The sequence below is a fragment of the Gymnodraco acuticeps genome, unplaced genomic scaffold (genome assembly GCF_902827175.1).
Source record: "Gymnodraco acuticeps unplaced genomic scaffold, fGymAcu1.1, whole genome shotgun sequence".
Lineage (NCBI taxonomy): Eukaryota > Metazoa > Chordata > Actinopteri > Perciformes > Bathydraconidae > Gymnodraco > Gymnodraco acuticeps.
In genome coordinates this window covers 431,820-457,758 of record NW_022990392.1, presented here as the reverse complement: position 1 = coordinate 457,758, position 25,939 = coordinate 431,820, and the positions used below count along the sequence as shown (strand labels likewise).

General features: G+C 41.6%; 1 protein-coding gene across 1 annotated transcript in view; it reads right to left on the bottom strand.

The window, feature by feature from the left end:
- Positions 1 to 25,939, bottom strand: part of LOC117551614 (neural-cadherin-like) — a 508,256-nt gene that overhangs the window by 185,080 nt on the left and 297,237 nt on the right. Inside the window, exons 20-24 of the mRNA XM_034224543.1 lie at positions 25,556 to 25,747; positions 24,154 to 24,597; positions 23,077 to 23,407; positions 20,231 to 20,324; positions 15,341 to 15,525 (exon numbers count right to left, since the gene is read on the bottom strand). Coding sequence (XP_034080434.1) covers positions 15,341 to 15,525; positions 20,231 to 20,324; positions 23,077 to 23,407; positions 24,154 to 24,597; positions 25,556 to 25,747 — 1,246 coding nt within the window. The remainder of the gene's footprint in view (positions 1 to 15,340; positions 15,526 to 20,230; positions 20,325 to 23,076; positions 23,408 to 24,153; positions 24,598 to 25,555; positions 25,748 to 25,939) is intronic.

Below are 25,939 nucleotides of genomic sequence, written 5' to 3'. Positions count from 1 at the left end.
TTCTTCCAACATCGTGCAACAACCGTTGGAAAGTTCAATAACTTAGGGTGATAAAAAGTATAACTCCAACAACACCTCAGTTGTCAGCAGTGTGTGTAGTTTCATGTGTTTTTAAAAGCTCAGTTATTGACTTCTTTCTACAGGTGTACATGTGCAAATTGCGCCACGATACCTTCTGAACCGGAGAATGTGTGCTGCATGGCGATACCACAGGTAACATTTTTGATAGCTTCACTAAGTTGTCTGTTTAGAGAATGCATTTTTAACATGTCATTCAATATGTTTATCACACTAGGTGTCAAGACGGATGCAGGAACTTGAGGACTCTGTAACCTGTGGTGGACCATCCTGGATTGGAGCCTGTGTGCCTGAATGTGTTCTCCCTGCAGAATGCATTGAATATTTACAGAGCTGAACATGGTGGACTACAGTTGAGGCAAATAGAGCAGTGAGTGGTTTGTTTCTTTTGACTGAAATTGTAAAACGAATGCTAATATTGTTCATGGAAATAAATACTGGTGTATATGGCTTTATGCAATCTTTCATTGTACATGTACTATTATATATATATATATATTATTACACAGCAATGGCATAACACACCCAAGTGTACGACAAAAAAAGTCCACACACAACCTTATGCTTTTGAAATCAGAATATTCTTTACCCATCCAAACATGAATAATCACGACACATTTGATATCAACTCGGAACTTTATTGTCAAAATCAACGGTTCTTTGAACCCATAAAAAAAAATTAAATGTACTTGTATTTTGTATAAATTACACTAAATATATTTTTTAATGATTTCAGGCGTCACAGGTATCTAGCCTACAGAAGCTTTGTGAGCTGGTGCTGGGGCTTCCTTGGACGCAGGATCAGAGTGGTGATTCCGGCCTGCGTTGTCCTCAAGGAGGCAGGAGTTTCCTGATCCGCAAAATGTCGATGTTGGGTTCAGACAGCAGCCAAATTGAACCGTGTAGCATACCCGGCGATGACCTCGTCCCTGTCAGGTCGCTCATAATGGTGCAGGGTCCACAAAGACTTGGTCGAAGATGAGGTCCATCAAGTTGGCCACGTAGCCTGTGCAATGTTAAAAAAAAAGCACAACAAAAAATGTGGTTTAGATTAGTATATGCATGTAAAAAACTGAAAGTTCTTTCTAATTTTATATTTGTAAATAGTTGTATAATAAATATTTTAAACACTTACGGAATGCGGGGTCAGTCTTTACTGGTTTTGCTCTGCATTCTCCCTTCCTGGCCTTTGGGAACTGCAGTTTATACAGAGGGTTTCCAGTGGATGTTGGCTTGTGCACGCTCAGCGTTTTCATTGTAGTGCAGGGCTGCCAGGTACAGTCTTTCATTTCCGCCATGATAAAAAAAAATGTAAATAATAGCAAAGGATGTACAAATTGTCACAAATTAGTAAGTATGTGAGGTGCTGGCCTGTAAAGAAGAAAACATAGTTAGAACAAAATCATCTCAATTTAGTATTCAGGATGAGAAAATACTATTTGGATAAATATAGTCTGAAATCCCAAAAGATGGGGGCTAAAACTCTCTATTTAGCAAAGCTCTTTGCTTAGCCTTTTCCAATCTGAGTTAGTTTTCAACCGTAACGTGCATGCTGTGTTTCTGACTCAATACAGATGATATGTTGGAGAGGGGCTGAGCTCAGTAGACTGACTGTAATTTGTGCTAGCCACTAATTAACCTGTTGCTAGAGGTAAGGCCTTGTCAACAACAACATACCAACGGGGCTTTAGCTCCGTTTTACTCGTGGTGTGTGTCCCCCCTCGCATACATACACACAGTGTTGTATCCTCACACACCCCCATTTATATTCATGTGCGCAAACAAGTAAACACACAAAAGCTTTTACATATAACGCTGCAAAAAACGGCATGTCTCATTAGCGTAGCTTAGCTTACAGATCGATGATATCTGATCCTTCTTACAGACTACAATCACAAAAGCTTTTACATATAACGCTGCAAAAAACGGCACTTACCTACAGAAGATTACGTTTGTTATTATAACTTACTCAATATGATTTTAGAGGATACAAAATACTAATAAATAGGAGAATAAATACTTGTGTTATCGGCTAGGGCGTGGCTTTACAGCCTTCACACAGATCGCCATTACGGCAGTATGTCTGAACATGTTAGCAAATGCCTGATAATTAAAATAAAAGACAAAGCAAAGACTGCGGAGCGTACAATATAAAATGTTATAAAAACATATAAACACCTAACCGATTACTATTTGGGTTTGAGGCGACATTGATACGGCGAAGCTACATGCTACATGCTACATACTACAAGCTAGAGATAGCTTTATCAGGAAAAACACTGCTAAATAAAAACTTACAGCTTCAAAATTGGATGTGTCCTCACTGGCCTGCTCCCGGATGGTTGGTATTGATCCCGGCAATGCACGTGGCCGTGGCTCATTCCCCTGATAGGTGGAGAGTTGACCAATAAGCGGAGCACGTCTCTTTGTGACGTAGGAAAGTGTTGAAATCTGGATCCGTTTTTTTCAGATCCGTTTCAGCCACTTTTTTAGAGATTTGGCGAAGGAGGAAAATAGAGAGGGTTGTGTTTTCTGACACTTGGTGAGTTCCCTGGAACACCGGGGACATATATTCATGTATAAAAGACGTCCAAAGGTGCATTTTGCATGATAGGTTCCCTTTAAGTTAAGTTTTGCCATAATCATGTCTATTTCCATAATCAGGTACCCGTTGGCGGTTCTAGTGTTAATGAATCAAAAATCATAAAAGTCTTGTTATACGTGGAGATATTCCTGTTGAACAAAAACCCATTGAAAAATCCCATTGCTTCCCTTGAGATACTAACTTCCAGGTGCACCTACGAGAATATGTCATCACTGTATCACTCTATAGTCAATAAACTACTATTGAAAATTAGTTGGATCTATTTTGCCAAGTAAAAAAAAAAAACTGTAACTTGCAGCCCAACATAAAAGGTGTGAAACTATTTTCTCATAAAAAAAAATTAATAATACACCTTGAAATAATCTCAGATTTGTAATCCTGGCAAATTAAATATATGTAATGTAATCATAAATGATGGTGCAAGTTGTAACAAAAAAACAACTGCAAGTCTCCTTCAGCATATATATGTTTTTCTCTCCATCCTTGCATCATCTGTTGTTCAGTTTAACAGCACTTTTATTTGGCAATACATTATATAAACTATAAATAAATACAAAATCAAATAAAAAATGATGGTGTTAAGTGATTACAAGTTATTATTATTTTGTGAAACCAAAACATTACTAATCCCTATCAGTATTTGTATGTGTTTCACTTAACTTGCCATGTACACCTAGCTATACAAATACCATAATTAAGAAATGATAATGTTTTTCTCTATGTTATACAATACACTACACAGTTTGAAATTATTTTCTTTCATTTCTGATATTTCACACATATGACAGGAAGAGCACTGTGGGTTTATATTGCGTGCAAATGAATGTATATGTCCCATTCATTGTCTCCATGCGCTTATACGGCCATTATGCAAATAAATCAATTGGGCTGTCAGAGCAGAGCACCAACGTTACTCTGAGATATTCCTAGTGTTAACATAAAATAACACATTAATACATTAACACATTAGAGAAGGACCTCATTTAATGAGGTCCCTCTCTAATGTGATCCTAATATAAGAGATGAAGGACAAAGTGCACCATGCTTATTTTTTGTAAAAATACAAAGCTTAATCTAATATGAAGCTTCAGCAGTCTCAGTTAACAATTCAAATGGGTTTTAGTCTTGTATGAATCAAATTCCCTCTTTATAAATGCGTGGAATTGTGTGCTAAACTAGGCAAAAATAACTTATCTATCATCAAAATAAGAATATTAAGGGATCTCTCCTAGACCATCATAGACAATTGCAACAAGTAATTGACAAAAACATTCTATATATAATAGATTTTTTTTAATATGTTTTGTTTATATATTATTATAAACTATATCCAAAATTAAACTTTAAAATTCCATTATTTCATAATTCCCAAACACACATTTCAGCTATTGTATGCATACAGTTCATTATCCATTTATAAAGTTTGTCTGGCATGCACCAATAACCAAATTAAGAGTTGTGACAAAGTGAAAATTAAAATAATAAAAGATTGAAAATATTATATATTTAACATATTTATTCACACATATTGGAAATTATGAAGTTATCTTTTCTATAGACTAGAACCAGCGATTTGGACAAAATACAGTCTGGGACATTACGTTTTCGGAAAGGTTTGTTTGTACGTTTGTCAGCAGGACTACAGAAAATGTATATGACCCAAAACTATTCTGTAATCTAAGGTAAGTCAAGTTAATCATTAATTAGTGTGTATAACTTAGAGAAAACAATCTACAATCAATACAAGTAAGCAAAGAAACATTTATGTTTCATCTGAGTGCCAACTACATTCTGCAAACAATTATGCTAATCCGATTGTGTTTTTGTCACGATTCTTATGTTATGTCACGTTTTTAGTTTTGTATGTCTAGGTTTGGGTTTATTTTTCTGTTCTGTTCTCCCTGTCATGTTTTCCTCCTTGTTTCTTATCTGGTCCTTCTCCCTGTGTTTTTCTTCCTGTTGTTAGTTTCCCTGGTGTGTCTGATTGTCTAATTGTGTTCACCTGTTGCCCTTGTGTTTCTCCTCCCCTGCCCGGCTGTTTCTCGTCTCGTGATTACCCCTCCCTGTATTTAGTCTTGTCTCTTCCTGTGTTCCCCTGTCGGTTCATTGTTTGTTTGTCCTCCCTTCACGTTTCATGTTTTTCTCTCCGGTCTTCCTCCATGTTTTTCACGGTCAGTTTTTGTGTTATTGTTTTCCTGAGCTACTGTTTTGATTCATGCCATGTTTTGTCATCAGCTTTTAAATAAAGCTCGCTTTTTGTTTCTAAACCTTTTTCCATTTTTGTAGTCTGCATTTGGGTCCTACCTCTTCCGCGATCTTACAGAGATCATAACAGAGATCATAACAGTTTAACGGGGGGGGGGGGGGTTTGTCATGATTCTTATGTTATGTCACGTTTTTAGTTTTGTATGTCTAGGTTTGGGTTTATTTTGCTGTTCTGTTTTCCTCCTTGTTTTTTGTCTGGTCCTTCTCCCTGTGTTTTCCTTTCTGTCTTTAGTTTACCTGGTGTGTCTGATTGTCTAATTGTGTTCACCTGTTGCCCTTGTGTTTCTCGTCTCGTGATTACCCCTCCCTGTATTTAGTCTTGTCTCTTCCTGTGTTCCCCTGTCGGTTCATTGTTTGTTCGTCCTCCCTTCACGTCACGTTTCATGTTTTTCTCTCCGGTCTTCCTCCATGTTTCTCACGATCAGTTTTTGTGTTCCTGAGCTACCGTTTTGATTCATGCCATGTTTTGTTATCAGCTTTTAAATAAAGCTCGCTTTTTGTTTCTAAACCTTTTTCCGTTTTTGTAGTCTGCATTTGGGTCCTACCTTTTCTGCGATCTTACAGAGATCATAACAGAATGAACCGACCAAAGGGACCCAGAGGATTATGATTTTGACCACCAGTACCCACACAGTCATGGATCCGTGCACCAGTACCGGCCCACACAGCCATGCTTCCGTGCTCCATTACCTGGCTCACACAGCCAGGGTCCAGGCTTCTGTTCCGTGCCCAGCAGCCATGGTCCCTGCTCCAGAACCGGACCTTACAGCCATGTTTCCGGCTCCAGTTCCAGCCATGGTTCCGGCTCAAATACCGGGCCCAGCAGCCATGGTCCCGACTCCGGCTCCTCGTCACCTGTTGGCTCTCCGGCCGACGCCAGCTCCCCGTGTCCTGTCGGCGTACCGGCCGACTCATGTCTCCTCTCAAGTTCCTTCTCAGGTCCCCTCTCAAGTCACCTCTCAAGCCCTCTCTCGAGTCCCCTCTCAAGTTCCTTCTCGAGTCCCCTCTCGAGTTCCTTCTCAGGTCCCCTCTCGAGTCTCTTCTCAAGTCCCCTCTCAAGTCACCTCTCAAGTCTCCTCTCGAGTCCCCTCTCTAGTCTCCTCTCGAGTCCCCTCTCAAGTCCCTACCCAATGTCCTGGTCCGTTGGAGGTTCCGCCGGGGGTCCTGCCAACCCTATGTCATGTGCCGTTGGCGGTCCCGCCAACTACTCTTCTGCCGGGGGTCCTGCCAACCCTATGTCCTTTGCCGTTGGAGGTCCCGCCGACTACTGTTCTGCCGGGGGTCCTGCCAACTCCACGTCCTGTGGCGTTGGGGGTTCCGCTGAGGGTCCTGCCAACTCCACGTCCAGTGTCGTTGGGGGTTCCGCTGAGGGTCCTGCCAACTCCACGTCCAGTGTCGTTGGGGGTTCCGCTAAGGGTCCTGCCAACTCCATGTCCTGTTTCGTTGAGGGTTCCACCGGATTTCCTGCCAACACCTGATCCTGTCCTGCCGACACGTGCTCTGCCGGGTTTCCTGCCAACACCATATCCTGTCCTGTTTGGGGTCCCGCCGACACCTGCTCCGCTGGGTTTCCTGCCAACACCATATCCTGTCCTGTTGGGGGTTTCGCCGACACCTGCTCCGCCGGATTTCCTACCAACACCATGTCCTGTCATGTTGGAGGTCCCATCGACACCAGCTCTTGCTCCGTCAGGGGTCCCACTGACACCAGCCCATGTTCCGTCCAGAGTTCCGTCTACGCGTGTCCCGCCAGGGGTCCCACCAGCTCCTGCTTTTGATCCCAGTGCTCCGGCGATCCAGCTGACACTGGATGGGTCCCATTGCGGTGTACGTCATCCTCCGGAGCTATCCCGTCGCCGCCTTCTTGCCCGGCCTCCTGAGTTCCCCAGCGGCCTTCACCCTCGAGCCCGGCCTCCTGAGTTCCCCAGCCATGGTCTTTGCCCTCGTGCCCGGCCTCCTGACTTTTCAAACTCTGCCTTGCCCCTGGGCCGTCCGCCCGAGAACTCCACCATGAACTCTGCCTTGCCCCCTGGCCGTCCGCCCGAGACATCCTCCATGAACTATGCCTTGCCTCTGGGTTGTCGTCCCAGACCCGTCCTCCGGACCTCCTCCGCCCACCCTTTTTGACATTTTAGATTTTTTTGGACGTCTATAATCCGTCCCTTGAGGGGGGGAGGGGGGGGGGGGGGTTCCTGAGCTACTGTTTTGATTCATGCCATGTTTTGTCATCAGCTTTTAAATAAAGCTCGCTTTTTGTTTCTAAACCTTTTTCCATTTTTGTAGTCTGCATTTGGGTCCTACCTCTTCCGCGATCTTACAGAGATCATAACAGTTTAACGGGGGGGGGGGTTTGTCATGATTCTTATGTTATGTCACGTTTTTAGTTTTGTATGTCTAGGTTTGGGTTTATTTTGCTGTTCTGTTTTCCTCCTTGTTTTTTGTCTGGTCCTTCTCCCTGTGTTTTCCTTTCTGTCTTTAGTTTACCTGGTGTGTCTGATTGTCTAATTGTGTTCACCTGTTGCCCTTGTGTTTCTCGTCTCGTGATTACCAGTGCTGGAATTGGGCCGGTACTCACCGGTACGCAGTACCGGCACTTCTGGTTCTGACCCATGGAGTACCGGCACTTCTTGCTCAGTACCGGCATGCTGGCGGTACTCCGGTACTCATGCACCGTGCCAGTACTCAATACTCTCCCGCCGTTCTTATTATACATCCATATATATATATACAGCCGCCCGGTACTCAGTAGATGCGTCATGAGGTGCCGAACGGACATTCTCATCGCTCTAACCGCTGGAGTTTCACAGCGGCTGTCAGCTGTTTACTCCTGTCATTCAAACAGAACGTGCTGGAGAGGGGGCGGGGCTTATCTTCTCCATGTAAATACTGTGGTGGAAACGACTATGTCAAAATTAACCTATTTGACCGTGATTTAATAGTAATACACGTTTCAAAATAATAATAATAATAATGCCGAAGTAACAACATACTGAAAACTGTTAGTAAAACCATGTTTTAATGCTTTACAATTTACATACCTAGATGCAAGTGTGTTGTGTTTATGCAGTGCAACTCCCACCCAGTGGGTGGCTATGTAGAGTGATAGAACAGAGCAGGCACGCCCCCGAGAGAAGGAAAGCAAGTCACGTCACAAATTAGCATTTCTAAAATGTTAGCGTGGATTAATAAAAGTGCAAAAAGACAGCGGTTGTCGCCGGAAGAAACTTCAAATACAGAGAATGCTGTGTTGGAAATTGTGTCTGATGGGGAGCTTTCTTTGGTTGATCCTCCTGCTCCAAGTTCTAGTGCATTAGCATTAGCACTAGCTCCGCCGCCTCCTCCAGAGCCTCTAACGTTAGCTGCTGCTGGCGCAACTGCCACCACCAACACCGGGCAAAGCGATGCACCTGACTGCTGGACAACGGACCAGGTGCAATATTTTTGCAAGACCAATGCATGGCTCCTTCTTAAAGATAAGAAGCTAGGATGTCGGATATGCAGAGATGTCAAATATTTGGGAATACACACTGGACAAGGACTGAAACTGTCAACTGAATGGGGTGAGTGTGCAGTGTCTCATTTCGGTGTTGACAAGGGCAAACAACAAGCTAGCCTGAGAAAAAAAATCAAAGAACATAAAGAATCACAAGCCCATGTAAAAGCTGCTGACATCCTTACATCTGTTTCACATGAAACTATTCAACATCAAGTGCAGTCTATGCATAAATCTGAATTAGACACCACTATCAGAGTTTTTCGAACGGCATATAAAATTGGCAAACATAGCCGGCCATTCACAGACATGCCAATTGATTTGAATGTACAGAAACTGAATGGGCTGAACGTGGGCAGGGTTTTGCACTCCAATAAAACCTGTGGCGAAATCATCGACCACATAGCTCATGAGCTGAAGAAAAAAATGGCAAAAGACATTACAGAAAACCAAAGAAAACTCTGTGTTTTGGTCGATGAATCTACCACTATTAGTGGTAAAACGGTGCTTGTTGTGTGTCTACGCTCAGCATTAGCTGATGCTGAGCCCGAAACGTTTTTTTGGGAGCTGATCGAGTTGGATGGAACAACTGCTGATGACATCACAAAGGCATTAATGGAGTGTCTTGGAAGAGATTTTAACGAGGACTTTTTAGGTCAGTGTTTCGTTTCTTTTGCATGTGATGGGGCTTCAGTCATGCTAGGGAAGAGAACAGGCGTTGCTACCCAGTTGTGTAGTAAATTCCCAAGCCTGTTTGTGTGGCACTGCTCCAATCATCGTCTAGAGCTGGCAGTTGGGGATGTGGTCAAGGAGGTCTCAGGGCTCAATCATTTCCAGATCTTTTTTGACAAACTCTATTCCTTGTTCCATGCCTCCCCCAAAAATCAGAGGCAGTTAGCGCAGTGTGCGCAAGCAGTCGGACAGCGTCTCCTAGTGATAGGGCGTGTTTTGTCCATCCGCTGGGTGGCTTCAAGTGAAAGGAGCGTCAGAGCAGTCTGGGAAAACTACCGAGTGCTTCATGATCACTTCACAAATGCTACAAACGACACGAGCAGGGATTCCAGAGACAGAGCAAAGTACAAGGGCCTGGATGATGTGCTCACATCTGCAACGTTTGTCAGCAATCTGGGACTGATGTACGATGCGCTCACAGAGCTCAGCGACCTCTCTCGGCAACTCCAAAAAAGAGAGATGACACTGCCTACAGCAGATAGGCTCTTAACTCGAGAAATACGAGTTTTTGAATCCATGGTCACCATGCCTGGCCCACACATGATTACAGTTCATACAGCTCTAGCTGAGAAGTCCTTCAAGGGTGTTGCCCTGCGTGAGAATGGCAGGCTTGTACAGATTCATGCAGGTCAGTTTTTCCGCAGTATGGTAGAGAATCTGAGACACAGAATGACTTCCACAACCTCCTCTCATGTCAGCACAAGAGAAATCCCATTACATGGCCGGGAGGCCCGGGACAATCAGCTAATCCAGGACATGAATGTTATCCATCCTGGAAGTTGGCCTGAAGAGGAGTTAGACGTACAGTATGGGGACGTAGAGGTGCTACGTTTGTGCGAAGTGCTGAAAGTGGACAGAAGAGAGACTGTTCAGGGCTTTCGCGAATACAAGGAAACCAGGGCATCCCGTACACCTGCTGCCATGGAGCCTCTACTGAAAGCAGTCCGAACCATCGCTGTCTCCACTAGTGAGTGTGAGCGGGCATTCAGCTGCATGAACGATATCCTTACTGCAAAAAGGAATGCTCTCTCTGTCAGCCGACTGTCCAGCCTGGTTTTCATTAAATGTAATGGACCATCACTAGGACAGTTCAATCCGGAACAGTATGTGAGGTCCTGCCTGGCAAAGGGAAGGAGAAGTGCTGATGAAAGAGCCTGTCCAGCTCCAGCCCCTGATACTGATGTCCCCAAGGCCTTCTGGAGCCTTTTCTAACAATGTGAAGTATATTGCAAAGCAGCTCACCCAGTGAGAAGACTTTTGGCATAATGTGCCGATTTGTACAGATCCTGGAGATAGAAGGACTTCAGACCAACCAGGGAGTTATCTGATCAGCTTGGTGTTCAATGTAACTCTTTACCATGGCTCAGACTTTGTTACTTGCAGTTACAGTTTCTCATTTTAGATTGTGCAAATTTTGCATTTGTTTTTACATGTTCTTTGTTCATGCTCTTTATCATTTTTCTGAGTTGGAAAGTTAGATTGCATCATAGTTTACTTTATACATATTTGTATTCTTCAGTGGTGAAGTATATTGCAAAGCAGCTCAGCCATGTGAGAAGACTTTTGGCACTTTTTCGTTTTTCGTTTTCTGAGTTGGAAAGTTAGATTGCATTCAAAATGTACAGAAATACTTAATTTTGTTAAAGCTTTTTATAAAAATGCTTCTGACCAGAGCTTTGTTTCCTTGTCATTAATGTTGAACACCACCAGAGGGGCTCTCACCTGAAAGGTCTCTGCTTCATGTGTCTTCAGCAGAAGATCTAGACTTTGATTGCTATATTTTCAGTTAATATTGACCTTACTGAGCTTTAGCCATATCCGCTGCCTATCATAAAAAATGTTAAGTACAGTGAACCTTTCTAAAATATACAGTAGTAAAGAGACAAACCCACCAGCATTATAGTAGCCAAATTCTTGTTTGTGGGCTGTATATATAAAATTGACTTGAAAAAGTTGCTGATTTTAGAGTACTGGCACCTTTTTCATTCCAATTCAAGCACTGGTGATTACCCCTCCCTGTATTTAGTCTTGTCTCTTCCTGTGTTCCCCTGTCGGTTCATTGTTTGTTCGTCCTCCCTTCACATCACGTTTCATGTTTTTCTCTCCGGTCTTCCTCCATGTTTCTCACGATCAGTTTTTGTGTTCCTGAGCTACCGTTTTGATTCATGCCATGTTTTGTTATCAGCTTTTAAATAAAGCTCGCTTTTTGTTTCTAAACCTTTTTCCATTTTTGTAGTCTGCATTTGGGTCCTACCTCTTCCGCGATCTTACAGAGATCATAACAGTTTTGACCTGTGTTCACGTATCTATCAAGAGTAGAACTGCCTGGGAAGACACCGCTGGGATGGGATGGTTCGGTAAAATCTTCTATTTTTCTTTTGTAAAAAAAATGGGTCAAAGTATTTAAAAAGTTTTCAAAACTCTATAACAAAGTTTGACTAAAGAGTAACACTAACAAAACAAAGACCATTATGGTGTTTTTCTTTTTCATTATTTGTATGAAACCACGAGCCTACAGGAGTGAGTGGATCTGTGCACCCCCACCTCGACTCCACTGAAGCCTCTGGGAAGGAGTAGGCAGATGTGAGTTGTGAGGTTGGCTCAAAGCCAGATGCAAAGGCTGCCACTCTGCGTTAGGAGTTACTACCCTCTCCCCCCCCAGCCCCCCTCCCTCCTGACTGTCTCTCTGTCTGCCCGTGTCCTTGTTTCTCCCGCAGGACTGAATGATGGGAGCTGACATTAGCCCGGATCCTTCTCGCTGTATCCGCTGAGCCCATTCTGAGCCCCATGTCTTGTCTCCTAATGCCTAGGCTCTTTCTGCCTCTCCACACTCACACACGTGTATGTGTGTGTTCTTTCATTCTCTCTCTGTGAGAACCACTGTGATTCTCAGAATGTTGATTATGAAGTAATTTTTGTGACAAAGGACAGTTTCTGGTAGCCCTTTGAGTCAGTGCGTCAGTTAAAGAGGCCCTGTTATGCTTTTTGTCGGTTTTCCGTTTCCTTTATTGTGTTCTATAGGTTGTTGTGCCTGTAAATGGTCTGCAAAGGCTAACATCACAAAGTTCCCTCCAGAGGGAGTTTCTCTCCCACACACTCCCCCCTGCCTGAAACGCATCCATTGGATAAGATAAGATATACTTTATTGATCCCAAATTGGGATTTGTTTTCGTCACAGCAGCATGTCAAAACAAGGCATTGCACATCATTTGAAAAATTAAAAGAGGAGAAAAATAAGCAGAAGATTAAATCGTATCTGTCAAATAAATAACATGAAGGGCCAAATTACAACTAACAAAATGTAAAAGTATATTATTTATAAGTGTGCAAGGAATAGCATATTAAACTAAATATGAATATAAAATGTACAGTGTGAAAAATAATTCAAGTTATCAACTCCTTTGGACATAGTGACATCACTACTTGTGCTTCTATTGTCTAGCGCTCCAACACTTTGTAGGCTAAGGGGCGGGACATCTCTAAAGCGGTTGACTAATCACAAACAGACGCGTTCAGCTAACCAGCTAATCAGAGAAGACTGGGCTCTGGTTTCAGACAGAGGGTGAAAAGTGTGATGCAGCTACAGGCAGTATCAACCTGGCATAATATGTCCTCTTGTGTTAAAGGACCATTATCTTTGCCAAGAGATTTCTAAAAAGTCATCCTCCCTTCATCACAAACACAAACCATGCCAGCCGGCTGCATGGAGTGAACCCACTCAACGAGTTCTTGTGATTTATTTCCCCCTGAGCACTATGCATTCACATCCAAGCGAGTGTTATGTGGACATTTCAAGGACTTTTTGTTTACCACCTTTCTTTACCTTTCCATCAATATTGATAGGAAGAGAGAGAGAGAGCGTGAGAGGGTGGAAGCTTTAATCTTGGCAAGGCAGACTTAACTAGTGCCGTCTTTGTGTATGCTCATTGCCTTCCACATTTGTTCTTGATATGGGATTTACAATGTCAGGGAGGGTGTAAGTAATGCTATAAGTAGAATATTTCTCATAATCCCCGAGACTGAGAATCAATGAGACTGTTTACGCCAAAGCTCCACATGGAAAAATGTAATCCTGGAAATGGTTTCTGTAAAAAATCCTCCGCAAACACAAACGCACGAACATGGACACCTCAGGATGATCTCAGTCATTAATCCTTCATATTGCATTTTGCTTTGAAACCTACAAAATAAAATGTTTTTTGGTGAGTGTGCTTATTCCTGAACTGCAGGTAAAAAGTCGTTTTGCTCTTCCACTTTCAATATTTGTAGAGCCCGGGTACATCAAACCAAAACCACGTGTCAGTTACAGGTTGTTGACAAACTTAACCTTGTTTTGTTCAATTCAGTGGACTGGAAATAGTTCCATTCGCAAAAAAAAGTCAAGAGCAGTTGCTTTCATTTTGATTTCCGTATAAACACACAATTTGCTCGTCTACAATTCGCCAATGGATTCAATTGCCTTCCACAAATATTGGAACGTGTTCGCCAGCTGTTCTCCACAATATTGTCTCTGGGTTTGGTGCGCATTCATTTACCTCTGCTCCGTTTCCAGAAGCAAATCAAATCCTTTGATCTACTAATATGAGGCTTGTCTTTCCCTTCTTCCCTTTCCTTTTCCTTCCCTCCCTTCCTCTCGTCTTTGGAGTGCCCACCCCCACCTCTGCTTCTATTTCAATATCTCTGAAATCATACAAATCTTTCAGCCATGTCCCATTTCGCTAAAGCAAATGTAATTCTGAGCAGACAGCCGATGCGCTGTACATCAGGTAATGATGGATGCAACATGTGAGGAGAATGTGCTGCCTGAGCAAAACCTCTCTACTAATTATTTTGCCAACATAAGTAATGGAAATAGACTTTTCTGTGCGGGCACCTAAGGCAGCTGGGATCCCAGGAGTCGGGGATTAATAATGGGTGTAATCTTTTGCAAAGGGTCACTCTTTAACGGAGAGTGTGGCAGTTCTGTGAAACACTGCAAACAACCAGAGCAAACAGTAATCAGTGCTCATTAATTTTCTATGACTGGAGACAAGTAAGCAAATACCATTCTCCACTCCCTCAGCAATACTAAGCTGAGCACAGTTGTATTTTTAAATTGGTATTGCTTTAGGTCCTACCTGTTGCTGTAATAGCAACAAAGGGTCAAACACTTGAACTGAATGACAACACTATTGTTATACAAAGGAGCAGCAGACAAACGAGTAGAAATCCAAACTTTTAATTATAAGTCAAGGATATATTTGTGCCTATTTGGAAGTATTACGACGTACAGTAGAGTGAGATTTTTACCAACATTGAGGTTTGGCCTGGCCCTGAAAAAACCTGATCTGCTGAATATTATAAATATTTTAAAAAACAGTTTCCCCAAGTCATATATAATAATTGCAGAGGTCATCTGTGATCTCAATTCAGCGCTAATCTGTCATGTTGTCACCTATCAAGTAAGAATTCCACATTAAATGACCTGCCATATTTCTCAAAACAGAGGTAATGTTATAATATTAGTCCTCTGCTTGTAGCTTGTAATTTCTCGTCGTATGACTTGTTTTTCCCGCAGCTTTTTTCTTCCTCTCTTAGAGGCAATATTATTATGGAATAAAGGCCTCAAATTGAAGGTTATAATATGGTATAATAGCAATTAGCACAATTAGGCTGCAAATTCACATCTCTCTACACAGCATGTAGGCTTATTTGCACCAGCACCGGAGCAAGAGGTCTTGCAAATATTATAGAATCATAATCAGGCCTATATAATATAATATTTATAATATTAAATACAATTTCAAAGTCACATGAAGTCCCCTGGTTATAGTATTATGGTCAAATAGGGTTATGGCATTTTGTTTGGACTTTGAAAAAATTCTTGAAGTTTCAACCACATCTAGAAATCTTTCACCTTATTGTCTAAGGTCAAGTTTCTGACTCGTAAGCTACCTTAATAACAACTAACAATGGAACTTAAGTCACATGATATTCTGGGCTGTGGTGGTGCCTAACATCACACTGTGGGGAACACTGTAGAAGGGACTAGACCAAGTTAACCTAAGATAACCCTAAACCACAGACCTTTTCTGACCAGACATAGAGACAGATGTGTGTGTGTGTGTGTGTGTGTGTGTGTGTGTGTGTGTGTGTGTGTGTGTGTGTGTCTGCAGAGTTAATCTTACCTGCCAGGCGCAGAGACGCTGAGTTGTAGATGGCCTCGTCTCGCAGCTCCCTCACGTGCACAGTGATGGTAGAGACAGCATCTGGCCAAACTCCATCCGACACACGGACCTGGAACTCGTAGGCGCCTGTGGGGGCGTTCTCCTTGATGATCAGGAAGCCTGTTCGCTTGTTCAGGATGAAGTAACTGAGGGAAAGAAGAAACACAGACACCAGTATCAGAAAACATTTTTACATATTCGATTTGACATGTTTATTGGACCCTACTTATATAGAGCTTTTCTGTTCTTCGTGTTGGTGTTTTGCCTTGTTTTGACTGTCCCAGCCAATAAAATACTTTGATTTAAAGAAACTGTCTTCTGCATTTGGCTTCTACATACTCTGCTATCCAGCCCTGACACAAATGTTGTTAGTAGTTTGTAGATTAAAAAAAAGATAATAATAATTGTGCTCAAGTGCTTTTGAATATACAAGCAAGCATTCGCACAGAAGCAGCTCCATTCGCACATTGGCCAGAGCAACTTGGGGTTAAGTATCTTGCCCACGAATACATTGACATGTTGACTGGGCCTTCTTCTACCATCTACCTTCTGAGTCAAAGTAGCCCTAAATCAATATCAACCACATGGGTCAACCCGCAAAAATGTGCCTTTTACATGATCAGACAGCCAACCTGCTGAGACAAATCGTTATCCACTTCAAGCTTTGACTAAAATGGCAAACTGTTACACTTCAACACTTCCTTTAAGAAGTATTTACTAATAACAAGACACACTGAAGTGCGCAGGGACGTCTGAGGTAATTTAAGTTGCCACCACATGTGCCTGGCTGCCGCATAACCCCTGAGGGCCGATAAGAATGCGACCAGTGTCCAACACTGTCTGTAACATCTAATTTCACCACAGGCCAACACTGCCCAGCCTGAGTTATTTTCTAATGGCTCGGAGCCTGACAGGGTCAAGTTGCTGAATCTATAGGACTGACCGCTGGCGTGGTACTGATTAGTCATTAGGCTGCTACAGACGTGTCAGTGAGACTGCAGAGACCAGTCATTTCAGTGATTTGCCCATCAAAGGTCGACATGCTAACTGGATAAGTGGAATGAAACGCTCAGTATGACTGCGTGCGTATTGTCTAAGCTCCAGAGTCAAACAGATTATATTGTATTTGAAGCTTTCAAGTGGTGGCTCCCCATGGGTTGGTGTCACAGCACGAATTGCAGCCCTCTACCCATTCATTATTGACAAAATAAATAAAGCTCAAATAAACTCAAGGCCGACAACACACGTAAATATTATACATAACAGTGTTGTTTGACTCTCAGAGGCTCAGCTGTTGGGTTGAATTTTGAGTATTCTTGCACTTCTGTTAGTTAATAGTTAATTTTTATTTTTGATATAAAAGATGACTGTATGTCTAGATTGTACTGACCCACTAGCAATACAATTTAGCCTCTTAATGGGCCAGTGGCAAGGCATTACACATTGCTCCTTTAACCATGCCATGTTCCTATTTTGTAAAAAGCCAGAATATTTTTTTTTACATTAAAAAAGTAATAGTGATGTCAAGATCCCCCCAACATGTGGCCAGAAGTCTTTTAATTGGGTTTCTTTCAATGCCATGTCCCATTCAACATTGATCTGTATTTGATCTGACGCACCTTATTTCTCACAAGTAACTTGATCTAAGGAGATCCTGGTTAAAAAGATAACGTTTCAAAGATGAAATGATGGATATGGTAAGATTGAAATGTAATCCTGGAGGTGCAGACTATTAAAGTTGATGGAATGACTTGTTGGAACTATAGAAACATTGTACTGGTAAGGTTTGGGATATCTCTGGTCATCATTGAAGGGAATCTGGAATTTCTCACAATTTTCCAACATATTTTCTTTGCCTGCAGACATGATGATCCAAACTCGGTCCCTGCTTGCAAAAAAACCCTTTCTCAACACAAACCAGCGATCAGCTAACATTTGTATCGAAATGCAATTTAACCATTTTGTTGAACTAGTTGCAAGCCCTGACAGAACACAAGTTATGATGTGCATTAGTCTAAACATGAAGATAATTAATAAAATAATTTGACTGTCCAAAACAATTTGACTAATAAAGATATGAATAATAGAACAAAGGAGAACACATGTCTAACAGTCCCTACACCTGTTGCAACTGTCCAAGATGAAGACATAACCAAACCAAAACACTTTCATCGCCGTCAGCCATGTGTTCTGATTCATTTTGTGTCTTTACTCTGTTTTCTGCTGTAAACAGATTGCCCCCTGGGACAATAATAGAAAGTGAGCAGAGACGATGCATTAGCGAGAGAAAGGCAAGGGTAAAATGAAAGTGACTCATAGGCACCGAGACATGCGAGGAAGCAATTTCACTTGGTCCTTGTCTCCATGCTCCCCTTGTACAGTAAATGAGCTCATTCAAGTTTAATTATAGAGCCGAACCAAGGCACAACCTTGGCAAATTAAATAATAACCCCCTTGTAGAGCCGAGAGACGCATTAAGTCATTGTGCAGCATGTGCTGGAGAGGGTAGATTACATCTTATGTCGAGCACTTAATTTCAGGTTTCACTAAAAGAATATTTCTCTAATATAACTAGTAAAACTTTCCGATTTGGCACTTACCAATTTGCTGAAGCCTCCTCCTACTTAAATTAGTAGCCACTTCTATTCCAGTCAAAGCAGGACATTTGCTATACAACTGTTGTACAAGATTCATTGGATACAGCTTTTCTTAGATTCTCCCACCATCTACGGATTGATATCTCTTGGAAAAGAACGGGAAGTCATTGGCTCTGCTCGGAGGACTTGCTTTCACTAACTGTCCCAAAAGTCTACTCTGGGCTGGGGAAAAGGGCAATTAGTTACACTGCTCCATGTGCTTGAAATCAATCGGATGCAAGATGAAATGAAACTCAGGGAGGTGGGCTTATTTGTGTTTTTGTATTCATTGTTTCTGAAGCTGCAGCGCATTTCTCCTAATCTAAATGTTTGTGCTGCATGATAATACTAAATTACAATAATACAACAGTCAAAACGACTACAATGCAGTATTTTACAAAACAAAACATTTGAAAAGTACAACAAGTGTGTTTTTTTCACAATGAATATACAGCTCTGGAAAAAACGAAGAGACTACCTTCAATGTCTTCTTAAATATCAATCTCTACATGCATAGCAGCCATTTGACTCCAGTGTCTGGTGAATTCCAACACACCTGTCTGTGTTTTATTTTGGAGTGTCACGATCTGTCTGTTTACTGTTTTATTGTGAAAGGTATTCACCCCCTGTCTTTTGTCTGTGGTTGCTTCCTGTCTCTGTGTTTCCCTCCTGTTTGATATCCTGATTGTGATTCTGTTTGTCTTCCAGTTGTTGTCAGATCCTTGATGGTGTTTGGACGGTTATTGTCAGAGAGAGTGTATGTTTTGGTGTTTTGCCTGGCCCAGCTCTGATGTAAAGAAACTGTCTTCTGCATGTGGCTCCTACTGTACGTACTCTACTCTCCAGCTCCGACAACAATGTTGTTAGTAGTTTGTAGATTTAAAAAAGATCAGAATAATATAACTCAAACACATTGTAATTGTAAAACCAGAGAAACTGATAGTTTTGCAGTGGTCTCTTAGTGCTGTATATAAAGAAGACCAGAATAAGCTATAATCGGTGCCTTTTTGTAAAAACCCAGAACAGCAGGGCAAGAAACCTACTGTATGTTTAATATTCCAAAATATGAAGGCTGTTGTAAAATGTTAATCCCTCATATTACACCCAGTCCTCTACGGGCTGAACTTTGACTTGAAGAGAAAAGGGAGAGACATTTTCACACAGCTAAGTTTGTAAGATGCATCTGCTCATCTATAGCAGGTAACATGACACGTTGGCAAAAAGGGATAAACAAGGACCAATAAGGAATCGACCTGAGCAGGAACATTGGACAGGATGGTAATGGAGGAAAAGGGTGATAAAAAGATGGTAAATAATTGAAGACTCTACAGAATTATCAGGCTGATTTAATCAGGGAGTTGCAGCGTAATCAATACCTCAGGGACGCTGCTCCGTACTTGATTGCTGACCACATTGCAAACAAGAAATAAGGACTATGTTTAGAAGTTGTAGCCAGCAAAATAGCAGTACAATGCAGTGGTTCTGCAAAGTTGGAGGGCTTCCTTAGTACATAACTCTCAAGAATTGATTGGATGAGAAACAAAAAAACATATGGCCTTCCTCTTCCTAAGAGATATTTCACTCAGGGGCGAGGTTGCGCTGCATTATTTAAAAGTCTGAATCAATCACGACAGAAAAACATGTAATGTAGACATGGCGGTGAGATTAGCAGATAAGTGTAGATGGTGACAGAGAGAGCAGCACATACAGATGCAGCTGCCAGTAGATCCCATAAAGTGTGATATATTTTTGTTTTAGGGATCTGTCTTTGTGCCTTTTCTTTGGCCTGTTACACAGATACACTCATCGGCATCGGAGAAGGAAGTATAGTGCAGCAAACCTGGAGACAAAGACCCTGCCGTCTTGCTTTACTTGCAGTTCTGATTGGAAAATACTGATCAATACAAATGAATTTCCCTTAGCTCACTTGGTAGACATAAACGTAGACTTGAGGAGCACGTTCGAACCCGGCCTGCGGTCCTTCAATGCGTCATCCACTATATCTCCTTTCAAATGAATCTCTTCTAAAGCCCCAAATTGTCTCTAAAAAAATGAATTTCGACAAAACAAATGTTTTTAACTGCACGTGATTGGCCCTTCTGATTTAGGCCAAAACAAAATGTTCCTTAAGCACTTTGCAGCAATTATTTTTCCCTGTAGCATAGGGTTGTTACGTGAGAAACCTGAATGGTTAATAAAGAGTCCTATTACTTACCTTGGCAAATGTCCTTCAAACACATACGTCTTGTTGTCCCAGTCATCGGGATCGGGGGAGTAGACCTTTCCAAGCACCGTTGTTGGCATACGGCCTGATAAAATATAACAAACCAGTATTAAGTGACCATATACATTCTTATAGCAATTATAATATATACATATACTGGATTTCAAGTTAGGAGTAGGTGTTAATTCCATGGTAGGAGTAGGTGTTAATTCTCAGCATCTACATGTCCGAGTATTTAAGTCTGTGCTGCGTGGGTTATACCTGTAATACCTGAATTAGCATAAGCTTTGAAAATGATGCCAATACACATATCCCACACACAGAAAACAATGAAGAACATTTATTAATACATTTTTAATAAAAATGTACATATCTCATGCTACTTTCACAATCACCATCTAGCAGAAGGCAATGCATCACATAAAACACTAATAAAAGGTAGAAATCCTGTACAAATGTTAAACATCAAGAGCGGTTCTACTTCAAAATGAGACTTTGTGATGAGCAGAAGGCAAATGATAGTCATGTCTTTTGACTATGTGAAGCTAGAAGTCGCTCCTGGGAAATACATAAGGGAAATGTCAATTATGTTTGGTATTTATATAAATATTACTACTTATTACTACTTGGAAAAACACCAGAGAAGATCACGAAGGATGATTTTTCAATTTTATGGCAGATTCAATACAGTGGGTTAAGTCTTACTTATCGAACAGAAAACAGTGTGTTTTGGTCAACGGAGCCGAATCCCCCTACCTTGTGAACCCTGTTGGGGTTCCACAAGGTTCCATTCTTGGACCATTACTGTTTTCTCTGTACATTAATGACTTGTCTAATGTATGTCCTGAGTTGAATGTGCAAATGTATGCCGATGATGCGGTCATCTTTGTACACGGGAAGAACACTGAAATGATCTCATCCTGTCTCTCAAAAGCTTTGGACAAGGTTCACCTCTGGCTGAACAACATTTGCTTACAGTTAAATGCAAAAAAAACAGTATGCATGATGTTCAGTAAACGACCAGTCAAAATCGAAGGATCCAACGTGTTTTTAAACGGATCAGAAATAGAACTAGTCTCCCACTTCAAGTATCTTGGAGTCATATTGGACTCGAACTTGACTTTTAAGAAACATATTAAGAAAGTATCCAATACCATTCAATTTGCAACATTTTAAACAAATTAGACCCTTCTTAACTGTCAATGCTGCAAAGTCATACCTCCACTGTATGATTCTATCCCACATTGAATACTGTTTGACAAACTGGTCGTTTGCTTCTGCCACAAACCTGAAACCCATAGAACAGCTGTACGAGAGAGCTATCAAGGTGTTTGACAGAAAGCCACATTCATACCACCACTGTACCATCCTTGATAAACACAATTTCTTGAGTTTTGAGGATTTTAAGTATTTTAAAAGTATGTGTTTTTTTAATAAATGTTTACATGGACTGGCCCCCCCTCCCTTAGGGGAGTTCTAGACGCTGCACTAGGTCAGAAACCAGAGGAGACTGTGAGGTCCACTGCAGACGGACCACTTTTGGACAAAATGTCCTCTCCGTTAAGGGCAGCTCTTTGTGGAACAGCCTCCCAACTGAGATACGGGATCGTCCCACTCTCAATAGCTTCAAAGGTCAACTCAAAGAATGGTTGAGAAACAACCAGACATGCAATCACCGCTAAATGCACTTTAACACAGAGGTATCTCCTCTTGCACTTTATGTAGCTCTTGTATCATCTCTTGCACTTACTATGTCGTTGCTGCTATTGTAGTGCCATGTGGTAAATACTTGTGTGTGCTGCTCTTGCTCTTTTGCATATCCTGTATTTGTTTTTTGCTATGTTTACAAATGCCATGTTCTTATATGTTGTATGTCAGGGACTACGGATGGAAATGAGCTCAAAGCTAAAATCCGGCATATTTACCCTTGAAGCATTATTCGTCTAAGTGTTCATTAATGTGCATTGTCCCTATTCAAATAAACGATTAAATGAAATGAAATGATTCATGACTATTTATAGTAGCAAGAGTAGCAATATCCAAGTAAATGAAAAGGACTTTGAGTCACAAATGATAACCTCAACAACTGTAAATGGAAGGATCTTGTAAATAAAATATATATATCATGGAAGTAATAACCATGTCACTTCAAAATCAAGTCAATCTTTGTTGGATAGGGAAAAATGGACAAGGTATACAAAAGAAAACATTACTAATGAGCCTCCAAGTTTTTGTGGAGAATGAATATTTTTTTTCTGATTGTTATTGTATGTATTAAAGTGTATTTCATCCTGCTGTGTATGCCCAATAAAGACATCATTTATTGCTTACAGTAAATGATTGCCAAACAATTTATTTTTTAATTCAAAATCCTGGAAATTTGGCACAGGCTTTTTGTGATACAAATAGACTGTAGTCTGAGAGCAGATACTGGAGTAAGTGGTTGGTTTTAGATCCTTAAACTCAAAGACAATAAGCTCCAGACGAATAAACATTAAAGCTGTGATTAAATGAATGTCAACTTGCCTTTGTGACCCTTAGAATAGCACCATGGGAGTCATTGCGACTAACAACCGATCATCCGGACAAAGATAATGCGGTGACAGTGGGTGGTTGAGGCAGAGGTGAAAGGCACAATACAAATGGTGTGTGCCTGTGTGCGTTAATTACCGAGCTCTGATTAGGAATTCATTGGCTGGCAGCATCACTTTCACCGACAGAGACTGACAATTACCTCAAACCTAAATATTTTTGATTAAGACCAGTTAGACAAATGTATCGAAATCAGTTCTTTGTCTTGTGTTTCGAACGGTACATCCTGAAGTTGGAGATCTCACCTCTGTGACTATTGATGAAAATCTTCTTCTCCCCCGCCACATGTGGGTGATCATTCTGGTCCCCGATGGTCACGGTTAAGGTGCTGGTCACTGTTTTGGCTGGATGGCCGCTGTCACTCATGATAATAGGGATGAGGAACTCTTTCTGGCGCTCGCGGTCAAACGTCCTCAGAGCCGTTAGAGTGGCGGTGCCGTTTAGGTTGTCCTGGAGGTACAAATCATTGCCATGGCGATACTCGGGGGGGACTGTGAAGTGAATGGGCGGACCGTTCTCTGGGGAGTCCCGGTCCACAGCCCGCAGGAGAGTCGACGTTTGGTTCATCCTTACTACCTAAACAAGAAGGAAGAGCGTGAGGGATTGTGGGTTACAAAGGTTTGATTGTTTCATTCACTGTAAAAGGTGAAATCTCAATTCTAATTGGTCAATCTAGACATTCAGCCGACTGCTTTTTTTCGATATCAGACACTTTCTAAAAACACTCTAAACAAGAGACTATTTGTAGTCATAGCAATACATCAGCTGTGGTGAAAAAACACATTAGTTTAGTTTATTCACTTTTACATTTGTGGAGAGCTTGACGTTTTGAATTCATGATGGCTAGACAAAACAAAAAAAGGACAATAAAGGAGCACAAGAGAAGAAAATAGGTTGAAAGACAGAGAGCTGGAAGACAGAGAATTTAGCAGAAGAAGACAGGAAGTAAACACTAAAGGGAACGATAGAAAAAAGCAGACAGGAAGTAAACACTAACATGAAGATGGTATGGACTGTGACAGTTCTGGTTCAATGGGGAAAAAAGGGTAACAGACGGACAGTTACGGGTCAAGAAACCTCGATCAGTGCTGCAGTCATTTTAAGTTACGTTGCAGTAGTTGCAGTAAAATGGACTACTTGTACTTAGTGAAAGCCATCGTATCATTCTTAGTCCACCCTCCCTGGGTTCCATTGACTGTAATGCTGCAGTGTGCTGCATGTTATCCCTTACCTGAAAAAACATTCTTCTTCTAGCTTTCTATTAACCAAAGCAAAGGATTGTATCAGCATGTTGACTTGACATCAGACCCAGCCAAACTTACCTGTGGGCCTGCCACGTTCTCAAAGACTACTGGGGAGTACGCCGCCTCAAACTCCGGTCCGTTGTCGTTTACATCCAACAGTGGCAGCTGGACAGTGGCGCTGCCTGTTAGAGGTGGAACCCCATGATCCGTTGCCATGACAACCAAGGAATGCCGTGCTATCTTCTCTCGATCCAGAGGCCGGGCCACGGAGAGAACACCCGACTGGTCGATGGTGAAGAGCCCTTCAGGGTCCGAGTCCTCTGTCAGGGTGTAGGTGATCTCGCGGTTCTGGCCTGAATCAGAGTCGCTGGCCACCAGCCGGGCCACACTGGTCCCCACGCTGATGTCCTCAGGGAGAGGGGCCAGAGACAGGAGGTGAGGAATGAAGACGGGAGCGTGGTCGTTGTAGTCCTCCACCTCCACCACACAGTGCAGGAGGCTGGAGAAGTCCAGGTCCTCAACCTGAAACAGGTGCACAGTCTCAAGAACTCAAACAAAGTACCCTGAAATTAAACTGAAGTACAGTCAACAAGTACATTTACTCAAGTAATGTACTAAATTACAACTTTAAGGTACTTTAGTCTCCATTTCGTGCTTTTTATACTTATACATTTCCTTATCTGAAACAAGGGTCTGTGGACAGAGGATGTCTTGTTCTCTTAATTATTATAATCAAATAATATATCAGATGTTATTATATAATGATCTTATATTTGTTGTTAGGTAGCACTTTTACTTTTGCTGCTAGTATATTTAGATGTTAATACTTGTTGTACTTACTTAGGTTAGATTCTTCACAGTGGTATTATTACTTAATCAAAAGAAAATGATTGACTGTATTTAGTTCTAAAGCAGTATAGGAAGATGAACTGCAAGATGTAACAGTATTCTGCAGATGATTCCTGGTACTTTCCCAACAGCTTCCTCTCACTGCCTCAAATATGAAAAGTTGTCTCTGGAAGCTTTAGAGTTCTTGTCTGTAGCTGACATGTGACAACTTCTGTGACTGACTTTAGAGTTCTCCTCACCTAGAAAGTCTTACATCTTCGCTTTTGACAGAGGCACTGACAGGTTGATTTGAGGGTTTTAGAATAGTGAACAAAAACAATTAATGAGGTGAATGCTCGAAACATTTCCCAAAACATTTATTTCCATCAGTTTCCACAATTGCTCAAACTTTTCCAGAGACATACCACATGTGAAAGTACCCAAACATCAGATTCCAATTACAATCCATTTCACATTCTGATACCACCGCACTGTCATCATCTGGCTTCTTATTTTCTCTTTATCCCCTTCACACATGCTGCGCAGCCTTCACTGAAGGTTCCTTCCACAAAAGCAAAGTGACATTCTCTGATTGAACGGCTGAATTAAAGTAACCTTCAGAGGGTTCTTTCTAGGAACAGCTGCCACTTACCTTCAGTGTGAGGTTGAACCTCTGCTCGCTGTGTCGTTCATAGTCGAGACGTTTCTTCAGCTTCAGGGTGCCGCGCTGCTCCTGCTTGTGACTCACCATGTAGAACTTCTGCTCTTGGTCTCCAGCCACAACACTGAAGGTCAGCTGGGCATTTTCTCCAGTGTCTCTGTCCTCTGCAACAATATCCAGGACCTTAAAACAAGCAAAAACATCATGCGAATAATTGCGATTATTGGCTTCTTGATACATAAATGGCTAAAAAGGAATGCAAGCTGCACATTTATGCAGTGATGGAAAACATATCCCTTTGATGTGTATTCAGATTTGTGAAGATAGAAAAACTCTGTGTTTTTTCCCTTTGTTTTAGTCAGATGATTAAATGTG